The 14,220-nt window shown below is 38.7% G+C and overlaps 1 protein-coding gene across 3 annotated transcripts in view; it reads right to left on the bottom strand.

Moving 5' to 3' along the window:
- LOC148853278 (ARM repeat superfamily protein) overlaps positions 1-13,924 on the bottom strand; it is a 117,002-nt gene extending 103,078 nt beyond the window's left edge. For all 3 annotated transcript variants that reach the window (XR_016112720.1, XM_088983559.1, XM_088983560.1), the window contains exon 1: positions 13,165-13,924. Coding sequence is in view for 2 of the 3 variants with exons in the window: in XM_088983559.1 (XP_088839685.1) it covers positions 13,165-13,380 (216 nt within the window). In the remaining variant the exon portion in view is untranslated. The remainder of the gene's footprint in view (positions 1-13,164) is intronic.
- Between the last annotated feature and the right edge of the window lie 296 nt (positions 13,925-14,220).

The following is a 14,220-nucleotide window of genomic DNA, read 5'->3' as shown; positions in this document are numbered from 1 at the left end:
GCAGAGTCAGCAACTTCCTTCCATTTCCTCATCAATTCACCTGCTGGAATGTCCTTAAACAGCTTCAATGTCTTCACCCAATGAACCACTCTGATGGATATGGCTTCTATTATCACCTCCCTATTCCTTTCTTTTTCCACAAATATTCTCTGATTTCTTTCTTCCCAGAGAGTCCAGCAAACTTCTGCCCTTGTACATCGCCATAGAATTCTGCCCCTCTTCTTCAGCATCTAACAAAAGCAGAGGAGAATAAGCTTTCAAACAGAAGGCAAGGAGTTCCACCTACACCCAAACAAAGAGAGAAGCCATTCCCAATTTGAACAGAAGGCAGGGAGTTTCACTATTCATTTTATATTCCTCACCCATCTAGTATTTCCCCCTTCAAAGAACAGGATTGTGTCATCAACAAATTGTAGATGAGTAATTGATACCTCATTTCTTCTTTTTTTTTTTTTTTTTTTGATAAATAACAGAAACTTTTATTAAAAGATATTAAGAGAAAAAGATACAAGAGGGGTAAAATCTCCTAACCCTCCCAAAAGGTACACTTCAATTTACAATATTGTCCAGAAAAAATTGACTCTTCCCACCCCTTGTTTGGCCAATGAATCTGCCAAGGAATTTGCACTCCTCTTAGTCCATTGAAACTTGATTTCCATGTTTTGAGTGAACGGTCTCTTTCTTTTTCTCATTCACGTATTTCCACAAACTGAAATCGTCCTTCTGCAGCCAATTGATAGCCAGCTTAGAATCACCTTCCACCATTAATTTTCTGATATTCAACTCTTGGGCAATAATTTGAACTTCTTCATCCCTTAAAACTCCCCCTATACCTGACGGGCCTGGATTTCCCTCGCTGCTACCATCAGCTGGAGGAGACCAAACTGGGTTAGATGAAGTCTTCATTGGAGCTGACCAAACCACTACTTTCCACTTCCTGGCGATGTCTCCTTCTGAATAATTTTCGAAGAGCTTCATAGTCTTAGCCCAAAGAGCCACCCTTATAGAAATTAATTCAATGATGGCACCCTTATTTCTTTCTTTCCCACGAAAGGTTCTTTGATTCCTTTTCTCCCAAACTGTCCAACAGATAGCTGCTCTTACGCATCTCCACAGAATTTTCCCTCTCTTCTTCAACCCCCTAACTGAAGTAGAATGGAACAAGCTTTTTACATTTCGGGGAGGGGTCCACCTGCAACCAAAAAGAGAGCTCATTTCTTCTTATTCTCCAACCACAAATCAAAGATCTAGCATCCACTCTAGAGATCAATCTACCCAACATATCTGCAATCAATGTGAAAAGAAAGGGAGATAAGGGGGTCTCCTTGTCTAAGCCCTCTTAAAGCAGGAAGGTGGTCCACAACTACTCCATTCACAAAAATAAAACAATGGCAAGTCCTAACACACCCTAAAATCCATTTGCACCATCTGTCCCCAAAACCAATATTCTTCATACCTCCAACAAAAAACCCAAGTGCTTCCCACAATCATCTCTAGCTTCCAATACACCTTTGCCCCAGATTGAAAGATACTAGATGGGATGTTCATTGCAAACGAGCTGACTGACACAAGACCAAAATAGGAATATCCAGGTTGCCCTTGCAAAGTAGACCTAGAGAAGGCCTTTGATCATATAAATTGGACCTTCTTGGACTGCATGTTGGGAAGAATGAATTTTGGTCACAAATAAAGGATTGGATAAGGTTGTGCATCTCCACTCCTAAATACTCTATTCTCTTAAATGGTGAGCAGGATGAATTCTTCAAAAGCTCTAGAAGGATCTGCCAAGGCGCCCCCCTCTCACCACTTTTATTCATTTAAGTACTGAGAACTAACCAAAAAGACATCCAAAGCTGCTAGTAAAGACCATATTGCTGATTTCAGAATCAAGGCTAATAACAGCTCAAAAATAAGCACCCTACAACTCACAGATTAAACCATATTTTTCCTTCATGCCCCCATTGAACAGCTGCATTCTTACTCAAGAGTCAAGATCACTTCATGAGAAGAGGTTTTTATTTGGCAAACAAATGTGTCCTCTGTGAAACTGAATCTGAAAAGGGATGAAGTTGATGGTGAATTGCAGCTTTGTTAGATGCATTTGGCTTTTTTCTCTTTCAATTTTTCAAGATGAAGGGATGTCTCCCCATTTGCCTACAAAAATCTTCAAGAAGTGGCCAGCATTTATTGGGGAAAGGAAAGCTAAAATCGCATTACCTTTGCAGAAAGTGTGGAAAGAGAGAAATAGAAGAATATTTAATAGAAAACAGAAGTGCAAGGAAAAGATTTTTTATCAGCAACAGAAAATCTTATTAATTACTTGAGAAGAAAAAAGATGAAACAAGAGGTTGTGAAATCTAACAACCCTTTGCAACAACAAAACCCCACAACCCTATTACAATTGAGCCCAATACAATTGTTTTTTATGAACTCCTTGCTTAGCTAAGCCATTAGCAGATCTTCTTATCCATCTTACTTGAATGTTCATATTTCTTGACAGCAACTCGAAACACCTGAGTTCATTTCTATGTTGTTATATCACCCCCTTTCCTTCCTCCAACCTGTCAGTGCAGTTTGAAATAGAGAAACTCAACAGATTTGTGGTGTCTAAAGTGAATCAACCACACCAAGAGAAAGATATTTATATTACTAAAGAGTAAATGGACAAATTTGTCCCTAGTATACGAGATGTATAATACACAGTGAGAAAATAAAGAAACATGTACATCAAGAAGTAAATTTACAAAATTAACCATCACCATCTTTGTCTCTACACTCCCCATCAAACTAATGTAGAGATACTAACATCAGTTTGCTCATAAGAAAGGAATGCCTGGCTCTAGTCATAGCTTTGGTGTAGATGTCCGCCAGTTGAAGATTAGAACATACATGAGGATGTGAGATGCAGCCAAAAGTGAGAAAATCCCTGATAAAGTGACAATCCACTTCAATATGTTTAGTTCTTTTACGGAAAACGGAATTGGAAGCAATCTTGATTGCACAAAGGTTGTTGGTAAATAGAGGAATTGAAGATGATTGATCAAGATGGAGATCATGTAGGAGAGATTGAAACCAAATGATTTCACTGCATGCTGAAGACATGGCTCGATTTCTACTTTCGTGGATGATTTAGAAATTGTTTGTTGCTTCTTACATTTCCAGGAGATAAGAGACTCCCCTAAAAAGATGCACCATCCTATAGTGGGTCGTCTAGTATATGACAACCAACCCAGTCGGCATTGGCATAGGCTAATAACTGAAGAGATGAAGAGGAAGGAAAGAATACGCCATAAGAAGCAGAACCCAAACATAACGAATAATACAGTGTACAGTTGTCATATGAAATTGGCAAGGAGCCAAAACAAACTGGTTGACCATCTGGATAGCATAAGAGATGTATGGGTGAGTCATTGTGAGGTAAATAAGACCCCCCACAAGTTGATGGTAGAGAGTGGCATCCCCTAAGAGTGGACCATCGTCCTTACTCAACTTCAAGTTGCAACGGTCTATCAACTGTCTTGGTGCTAGTAAGATGTGCAAGGTTGACCAAGTCAATGGCATATCTCTATTGATTAAGAAAGTAGCAACTGGAATTGTGGTGCACTTCCAAGCCCAATAAGTGCGTAATTGGTCTAAAGTAGCAACAGTGTGATACCTTGAGAGCCCTATGAGGTGAAAAGAGAATAGTCTGAGGAGCTTTAAGTGAATCCAGCATCAATAATACAGATCAATATCTCTCAAACCAGGCACAGGGGATCTGTTTGAGACCATAAAGGGACTTCTTGAGTCGGCAAACAAGATGTGGATCATGATAGTAGCCCGAGGGGTTTCATATAAACCATCTCCTTCAAATCTCCATGTAGAAAGCATTTTTGACATCCATCTAAAAGATAACCCAACCTTTTACAGCTGAAATAGCAAGGAGAAGGCGAATTGTGGTCATCTTGGCAATTGAAGTAAATGTCTCTTCATAGTCAATTTCATACTCTTGCTTATACCCCTATGTAACCAATCTAGCCTTGTATCTATCCAGACTACCATTAAACTTCAATTTAACAGAACACACCCACTGACTTCCAATGACTAAAGCATCAAGAGGAGGAGAGACTAACTCCCAAGTATCGTTCTCTAAGAGAGTATCAATCCCATAGTCCATTACATCTCTCTAGTGTGTGTGAGAAATGGCTTGTTGGTAGGGTCTGGGAATATCTGTGACAGACAATACAACAAAGAAAGAACTATGGTCTAAAGGATAACCATAGCAATCAAGAGGTCTGGAAACTCTAGTAGAACGGCGTAAGGTAGGAACATCAGTAGATGGAGAATTTAAGGTAACAAAAGGAGATGACATACTTATAGGAGTTGGAGTGGATGAAGAACCATGCTCTGGAAGAGACAAAGGTTATTACATCATCAAATTGAGGTGTTAAATCTTGGCAGTCTGAATGAACATCTCATCCAGATGGAAGCAATAGCAAAAATATCCTACAAATGAACGTTGAGATATTTGTTTTGAACTCAACTATTGGGTTTATGGAGTTTCATCAAGGGCATTTTTGGGAAATCTTATAAATGTAATTTGTCTTTATGTCTTGTAATCTCATCCGTTGGCGATCATAAAGATCCAAGGGATGGTATCTTTTAGGTTTTCCCCTTTTGTTGTTTCTACACTTTTGAGAAAAAAAAAGGTGAGAAGACAGGAGGAGAGGAACATAAGTGAGAAAGAAGGGCTGTAGAAGGGAAGCCACTGTAACTCTATTAGAAGCTTCTATAGTGAATTACTTACTATTGAATGTCCGTGGATGTAGGCCAATGAGCCAAACCACGTAAATCTAGTGTTCTCTTTCAATCTTTCTTCCATTCCCTTTTTATTTCTCTACTTGTTTATCTTTTAGTTCTTGTGTGTTTGTTATGTTTGAAACTTTGAATACACTATTTCATTAGCAATTTTTTTACATTTCTAGAATTGGTATCAGGGCTATTGGTTCCTTTTATTGCTATTTGTTGCTATGGAATACCTTTGTGTATGCATTGTTCAATCACAAAGGGGAGTAGGTGGCTCTGTTAATTCGTGATTTATGCAATTGGTGGCTTTGGGTTTATTGTTGAAGAGGTGGAGCAATTTCTCTGCAGCTTTTCTTTTATCAGCAAAAGAGAATTTTATTTGGAATTAGGGTTAAAATAAAGTTTTACAGCTTTGTGTATGGGATTAATGCTCCCACACTATTACATATTTCTGTCCCACTTTACATTGCAGCCCAAAACCATTGTTGCCTCAAAGCCCCTTGTTTAGCAAGATAATCAGCTAGTCTATTTGCACTCCTAAATCCATAAACTGAACATTCCGGGTATTATGTTACTCTTTTAACACTCCAGGCGTTTGTCAAATTGCTAGATTGTTTTAAAAGGACGTGTTTGGGACTGTTAATAATTTGAGCATGCATATTGAGGGAACACACCATGAGCTCAAAGGGGAGTTCTTCTACTATATGGTATGAAGTAGAGAGGTTTGACGAAAAGTGAAATTTCAGCTTGTTACAAACAAGAGTGGAGGTTTTCCTTGCAAAACAAAATATTTTGATAGCACGATAAGCCAGCTAACATGACAAATGCAACTTGAAAAGTAGTTGATAGTAAAGCAATTGGAGCAATCTGAAACTGACTGGCTGATGAAGTTATCTATAATGTATCAAGTTTGAAGACAGCAGCAGAAATCTTTGTACATGTCAAAGTTGGTGACAAACATGCTATTTTTAAAGAAACAAATTTATAGACTTCACATGAAGGAGGGAGCAAATTTACTTGACCATATAAACAAGTTTAACAAAATTCTTTCCCAGCTCTTGAGTGTTGAAGTTAAGGTTGATGATACCAACAAAAGCTATTATACTTTTGGCTTCACTCCAAAGTCCTATAATAACCTTGTCAGCACTTTGATATATGGGAAGGATAAGCTCAAGTACGATGATATTACAGCAGCATTAATAGAAAATGAGTTCAGAAAAAGGCATTATCATGGGGGAGGATCAGTGGTGAGAAAAAAGGGAAAAGGATGAAGAAGGTCTAAAGAAAAAGGGGGAAGGAAGAAAGGTCAAGATCAAAAACTAAGAAAAAAGAATTCAAGTGTTTTGTGGACAAGGTGGAAGGGGATTCACAAGTAATCATTTCGGTTTTTTTTAAGATAAAATAAAAATTTTATTAAAACAAGTGGTCATTTCGTTGACAAGGTGTAGTGCCCAAATCCCATGGATTTATAGGCACACAATCCGGGAAATAGAAAGTTTAGCAAGGGAGATAAATGTTGTATTTAGATGGGTGAGAAGAACAGAAAATGGGATGGCATATTCTTTGGATAAACATGGGACTCTTTGACAACAAATATTTCGGGCCAAACTTTAAATTTGGTTCTCGGTGGAGATTTTTCCACCTTGCTGTAATACCTGAGTTTGAATTTAATAAAACTTCTCTTTATTGATAAAAAAGAATTCAAGTGTTATTTTTGTCATAAGAAGGGACATATGAAGAAGGATGTAGACAAAGAAAGAAAGACAAGGAAGAGAAAGGAAGTGAACATAAAACAAAATGAGCAAGTGTAGCAGCAGAACAAAATGGAGAGGTACTTGTAGTCTCTAATAAAGAAAGGGAATTTATAGAAACTTGGTTGATTAATTCTGGATGTTCCTACCACATGTGTCTAAAAGGGAATGGTTTGACAGCTATGAACCATATGCTAGCGGTACTGTTCTCATGGGAAATGATGCAACTTGCAAGACTATGGGGATTGGTACCATTAAAATAAAAATGTTTGATGATGTGTGAGGACAATTAATGGTGTTAGACATGTCTCAATGTTGAAGAAAAATTATATCTCCGTAGGGATACTTGAAGCAAACGGTTGCTCATTTTCAAGAACAGTTGGTGCTCTTAAAGTTAAGAGAGGATCCATGACTGTAATGAAGGGAAAGAGAAGGAAATCTCTACATTCTAGAAGGGAGTACAGTGACAGGCGAAGCTGCAATTACTACTCTTGTTGATGCAGATGTAAATGAAACTGCTCTATGGCATATGAGACTAGGCCATATGAGTGAAAAAGACTTGTTAGAACTCCACAAGATGAAGGTACTAAGTGGGTAAAGACTTGTAAACTATATTTCTTCAAATTTTGTGTGTATGGAAAACAACATAGAGTGTCTTAAACAGGACCGGTACATGCAAATAAGTCTTGGAGTATGTTCACTCAGATGTGTGGGGTCCATCCCGAGTTCCATCTAAGGGTGGTGTCCATTACTTTGTAGCCTTTATTGATGATTACTCCAGGAGGGTTTGGGTGTATTTATTAAGGCACAAGTCATAGGTATTTGATGAATTTAAGGAATGGAAGGTTGAGGTAGAGTTACAAACAAGGAAAAAGGTGAAATGCTTAAGAACTAACAATGGAATGGAATAAAAGGATGTAGAGTTCTTAAAATTCTGCAAAAGCCATGGAATCAAAAGGCATTTTTCAGCTCCAAAAACACCTCAACAAAATGGGGTGGCAGAGAGAATGAATAGAACTTTGACAGAGGGCTAGATGCATGAGGTTGCATACTGGATTGCCTAAAGTATTTTGGGCTGAAGCAATAAATACAGCTTGCTATCTAGTGAACAAATCACCAAATTCAGCAATTGGATGCAAAATTCATGGAAGGCCAGCTCTTCCATGAAATTTTACTAGAATCAACATTCCACAGTGAAAACTACCAACACTACATAGAGTACAAGAGATGGTATTAGAACTTAAGTTAGTGATAATATTGTAGATATGTGGAGTAACAATGTTATTGCCCACCTAACTTACATGATTACCACTTTGGACTAACTCGATATTCATTTCAAACATGAAGTTGAATATTAGTTTTTGTTTGTGTAATAGCTTAAACTCATTTTATCATGAAGCTCTAAAGCTTAAGGCTTATAGAGCAACTTCAAAATGTATTCTTTTGTCTATAACCTTGGTTTATAAGCTTTGCTTAATGATTTGGGACAAGATAATAATTTAAAAAGTTGTGCCTATTCTTCTTTTATCATTTCATAAAATACCATTATATATTTTGCTATTTTACAATGTTTCCACCATGTATTTAATTTTTACAATAGTTCTGACATGTTTCTTATATTTGGGTGACCAACATTTTAAACCTTGCTTGGAATCAAAAACCAAGCTTAGTGTTGAGTTTAACATAAAGGATATTGGAAGAGCTAAGAAGATTCTTAGGATGATTTTTTTTATCATCAACTCAAGAAATTTTTATTAAGATTAAAGATAAAAAGGGTACAACAAGCAATTGTTAAGGCAAAGACCCTTTACATCAAATATCCCCCCTACACAATCAACATTGAATCCATAACAAATGATGTCTATGAATTCCTTGCTTAGCTAATCCATCCCTCAACTTGAATCATCTGAAATCATTTTTGAATTGCCATAGAACCCCTTCACCTTTTTTCAACCAGCCAACAACTATTTCTGAATCCCCTTCAACAAGCAACCTTGTAATTCCTATATCCTTAGCTTTTTTCACCCCAACAATAGCAGCCATGAATTCAGCTCTCACTAAATCACCTTGATCAATAGGTCCTGAATACAAACCACATATATTCCCATTCTCATCTCTAAACACACCACCAATTCCACAAGGCCCTAGATTGCCAAAACTAATTATTGGGATGGAAATCATCAGAGATAATACAAGCAAGTTATGGGTTTCTCAAAGTGAGTATATTCAAAAGATTTTGGAAAGGTTTGGGATGTCAAATGCTAAACCAGTTCAAGCACTACTTCACAATATTTCAAGCTGTAAGCAAGATTGTCACCAAGAACTGATGAAGATAAAGAGCATATGTCACACATACCATATAGTAGTGCTATGGGAGCCTTATGTATGCAATGGTATGCATAGACCTGATATTGCTCACATAGTTAATGTTGAAAGCAGGTACGTGGAAAATCCAGGACAGCCTTCTTCCATGCATTTGCAAATGGAAGAAGTAAAAGGAATCTTATTACTAGATTTCAGGTAGGGGAGGAAGAGGCCGAAGACTGGGATGACATTTCAAAGACTAGCGGTGGACTTTTATAAGAAGTTGTATACAAGGAGACAATGGGGATGGATCTCTGGATCTCTCTAGGAGACGTATAATCAAGAAAACTAAGTGAGAGAGCATCCGAGTGGCTAGAAAGTGAAACTGAGGGGTGAAGTTAAGGAGGTCTTGAAGAGGATCGATGGAGATAAAGCTCTGAGACCTTATGGGTTTAATTTTAACTTCATAAAGCAAAGTTGGCATTTCTTGGAGGACGATTTCATGCAAATGATCAAGGAATTTAAAGTAAACAGAAATCTGGACAGGAGAATTAATTCAACCTTTATTGCAGTATTACAGAAGGCAGGGGCGGTTAAGATAAAAGAATTTAGGCCAATTAGTTTAATAAGCAGACCTTATAAACTCTTGGCTGAAGTCCTAGCAAGTAGACTGAGGGAAGTACTTTATGAGGTAGTAGATGAAACCCAAATGGCTTTTGTGGAAGGGAGACAAATCCTGGATGGTGTGATGGTGGCAAGTGAGTGTATTGATTCGAGGATAAGAAGTGGGAGACCAGGTTTGGTGTGCAAGCTAGATATTGAAAAAGCTTAATGCCATGTGGAGCAAAGGCAGATGGGATTTGGAGAAAAATGGAGGGGCTGGATATACGGATGTATCACATCTGTCTCTTTTTCTTTGCTTCTTAACAGGGTGTCTACAAAGCTTTTTCAAGCTTCAAGGGGGCTGAGACAATGTGATCCACTTTCCCCACTACTGTTTGTGTTGGTAATGGAAGTCCTAAATTTATTATTGAAAAAATGAGTTCAGCAGGGTTGGTTAGAAGGCTTTAATGCAGGACAGGAAGGGCCATGTATATCCCATTTGCAATTCGCAGATGACACCATTATCTTCTTAGATGCAGATGTAGACCAGGTGCTGAATTTAAGGGCATTGTTAGCTAACTTTGAGTTGGTAACAGGCCTGAAAGTAAATCTGGAGAAAAGTAACCCGATAGCAGTTGGAGAGATCAGTCAAGAAGACATGGCACAGTTTGCAACAGTTCTGGAGTGCAGAATAGGGGAGCTCCCATTCTCCTATCTGGGTCTCCCAGTTGGAGCCAAATTTGGTTCAGTTAGTGTGTGGAAACCCCTCGTTGAGAGAGTGAAGATGGGATTGGAAAAGAGGAAGGCAAGATTCCACTCACTAGGAGGTAGAATTACACTTATCCGAAGTGTGTTATCGAGCCTTCCCACCTATTACCTCTCCTTTCTGAAAGTACCAACATAAATAGCCAACAACATAGAGCAGCTTCAAAGGGATTTCCTATGGGAAGGAACAAAGGGGTCTAAGAAGTTTCATCTAGCGAAGTGGAATAAGGTTTGCAGGCCAACAGCAATGGGGGACTGGGGCTGAGAAGGGTGAAGACCTTTAATAAAGCCTTGTTAGGTAAATGACTTTGGAGATTTGGGATGGAGAAGGAGAGAGATTCATTGTGGAAAAGAGTGGTGGTAGGGAAATATGGGGTGGTAAGATTTGGGTGGGAGATGAGGGAGGTTTCAAACACATATGGAGTAAGTGTTTGGAAGGGTATAATGAGGTTTAACCAGGACTTAAGAACTTGATAAGATTCAATGTTGGGGATGGGTCTAGAGTGAGGTTCGTGTGGGGTTGGGAAGTTATGTGACACCTATCCAAGACTTTACAAGTTGACTGATCAGCAGGTTTTGATTGCCCGCTGCAATGAAATCAGAAGTGAACAGGTAGTTTGGAGCCCCAAGTTTAGAAGGCCTCTACTTGATCGAGAGGTGGAGGAGTGTATACTGCTGTTGGACAAGTTAGAGAAGACATAAATCTGTTCAGCTAATGAGGATGGTCTGTGGTGGAAAGAATGCAGGAATGGAAAGTTTTCGGTGAAATCTTTCTACCTGGCCCTCATCAAAGAAGACGTGTCAAGTGATCAAGTAAGTGGGATGTGGGGGAATCCAGTCCCTCCGAGAGTTGAAGCCTTCGCTTATATGATTGTGTTGGATAGTATCCTCACATCAGAACACTTGAAGAGCAGAGGATTCAGCATGGCTAGCTACTCTTGCAAATGGGCAAACTTTAAATGGAAATACTACTCCTTCCTTTTTGGACTTCCCACTTTCCAGCCTTCCTCAACAGCAGAAATTTTCTCTTCTTGGCCAAGGTTCAGAGGAAGCAAGAAAGCCAGAATTATTTGGAGCTGCATAACATTTGCAATGTGCTGGACTGTGTGGTGTCAGAGGAACAGAAGACTCTTTGAGGATAAAGAAAAGAGACTTCAAGCTGTGGTTGCTTGAGTTGGAAAATTCATCACAGACTGGATCCTCCCCATAAAAGAATTTGAGCAAACAAGAAATTTAGACTTCACAAAAAAATTCTGGGATCTTCTTGAGACCCAATTGTAATGCAAATCTTTTTAATTTGGACTGATGTATTAGTGTGTCACCTTGACACCTGATCTGATTGTACTTGTTTTCTTTTTAATAAACTTTTTATTCTTACTCTTCAAAAAAAAATATTGGCATGCTGTAAAATGGATTTTTCAATATTTGAAAAGGTACTATTGACAATGGTTTATTGTTTGACAGAGGAGTTTGTAGACATCAATTGGTTGCCTTTGTTGATGTTGATTATCCTGGGATTTAGATAGTCGTCGTTCAATGACAGGATAATATTTCTTCTAATAGGAGGTCTTATCAGTTGGAAGGCAATGCTACATCCTATTGTTGCATTGTCCACTACGGAGGTTGAGTATATGGCAGTAGTAGAAGGTGCTAAAGAAATTATTTGGTTGATGGGCTTTGTTAGTGAATTGGGCTTGCAATAAGATAAATCAATCTTATTGTGTGATAGTCAAAGTTCAACTCACTTAACAAAGAATCAAGTGCACCATGGAAGAACAAAGCATATAAATGTGAAATTTCATTGGATTTGAGAGGTGATTTCCAATGGTAAAGTACACTTGGATAAGGTAAGCACACATGAAAATATATCAGATATTCTTACCAAGCCTGCCACTACTGACAAGTTTAGCCATTGCTTGGACTTCCGTGGTTTGTCTCAAATATGAGATGAAAGGAGATGCTCTTATGGAGCAAGAGTGGCACCTCATGGATGTGAGGTATGAGTTCACTGACGATCTATGAATGCATAAGTGGGTTACTTGACATGAAGCACTCTTTACCTTACTTTGATAACAAGCCAAGGTGGAGATTGTTGGGCTTATGGGGTTTCATCATGGATATTTTTGGGAAATCTTGTAAATGTAATTTGTCTTTATGTCTTGTAATCTCAGCCATTGGAGATTATAAAGATCCAAGGGCTGATATCCTTTAGGTTTTCCCCTTTTATTGTTTATTTGCTTTTGAGAAAAAAGGTAAGGAGAAGACAAGAGGAGGAGAGGAACGTAAGAGAGAAGGAAGGCTGTAGAAGGGGAGACAGGAGCCATTGTAACTCTATTAGAAGCTTCTATAATGGATTACTTACTCTTAAACGTCCATGGAGGTAGGCCAAAGAGCCGAACCATGTAAATCTGGTGTACTCTGTCCATCTTTCTTCCATTCCCTCTTTATTTCTCTAATTGTTTATCTTTTAGCTCTTGTGTGTTTGTTATGTTTGAACTTTGAATACACTGTTTCATTAGCAGTGTTTTTACACTTCTAGATCAACTTTCTACTGTATTCATTTTTTTTATAAAAATACCTCTGAAATGGGATCAAATGGTAATCATTGCAAATCAAAGTGACGGTTGAATGGATTTAACGACGTGTTTCTATACATTTCGCTTGTATCAATATTGAACACTTGCGCGTATTTTAAAAACGATGAGTTCATTAAATACTTTACCCAGAATTTGAAGCTAATGAATTTAAAACCAATGACGGCATTCAATATTTGCCCACAACTCAAATCAATGAATTCATTAACATTATCAACAATGCAGGGGTTTGTCGGAAACCGGGGGGAGGGGGGGGCTAAAAATTCAACAATTAACCGGAATTAGAACAACAGAATTCATTAACATTTCACGATACCCGTAATGCGCGCGCGCGCGAGGGGGAGGGAAAGAGAGAGAGAGACCTTTCGTTTGAGAATCTGAGCAGCGAAGAACTCGACTTCGAAGCCGCCAAGGAAAGGAGGACGATCGGAGGTGAGGATGGAAGTAGCGACCTCCCAAGCGGCGTCGGACTGTTGGAACTGTACGAGCCATTGATTCGCAGCAACGCGGTTGCACGATTCTGAATCGTGGTTCAGCACCCGAACTGCCTCTGCGACCTTGATTTGTAGTGGCTCCATTTCTTGCTTTCTCACTTTCTAACCGTAAAGAGAGAACAAAAAATAAACGATCATCGAAAGCGAACGGCGAGAGAACGACGCCTGGAGTTCATATTTATGAATTGGGATTCCGAAGATCAAACGGCTCCCAACTTTTCACATTTGGTAGGCAGAAGGCAGGGATAAAGAAAAATGAGGAGAGAGGAAGCACCCCTATTTTCCTCCTCTCTTAAAGAGAGAGGGAATGGCCGAATGGGGAAGTGAGTGTATTTGGGGACATGGGACAGAAAATCATTCTATCTGCAGCTGAAGGTTATTATAACCGTTGATCTCTCTTGGGATTCGTTATTGACAAACTCGAAAGCCTCTAACCCCTATTTTGCGCCTTACATGCACTTCCACCGTGCATCGGAAACATCTCCGGTAATAATAAGTACGGGTGATGTGCGTGTGAAGCGCCTTATGTGAGTAGCAGATTCGGTCTCGGCCGTGAGGCCTTGGTAGATACTGCCAGTCTACCACTAATAAGCTCGAATTATTGGAATCTTTTTATAGGACAAACTATATGAATTAGTTCAAATAATCACGCAATTTAAATTTGCAAAAGCCAAAAGGTGTAAATCGGGCACCGGACCTCCGGTCCGGTCATTCCCTCAAGTTTTTCGTAATAATGAAACAACTCCTCATCCGGTCATTCCCTCACTTAGTAAATCGGGCTGTACTACTGGTTCGTGGAAAAATTAAGGCATTGCTTCCCTCCTTTGGGATAATTGAGAGGACTAGTAAAAATGTATCCCTATAACATGATAATATAAAATGATGATAATGATAATCAACAATCAAATGATTTTAATGATTGGA

Source organism: Nelumbo lutea, chromosome 4, assembly GCF_056320005.1.
Source record: "Nelumbo lutea isolate HS-2025 chromosome 4, American lotus-T2T, whole genome shotgun sequence".
Taxonomy (NCBI): domain Eukaryota; kingdom Viridiplantae; phylum Streptophyta; class Magnoliopsida; order Proteales; family Nelumbonaceae; genus Nelumbo; species Nelumbo lutea.
Note: the sequence above shows the minus strand (reverse complement) of the source record. Positions and strands in the feature narration are given on the sequence as shown.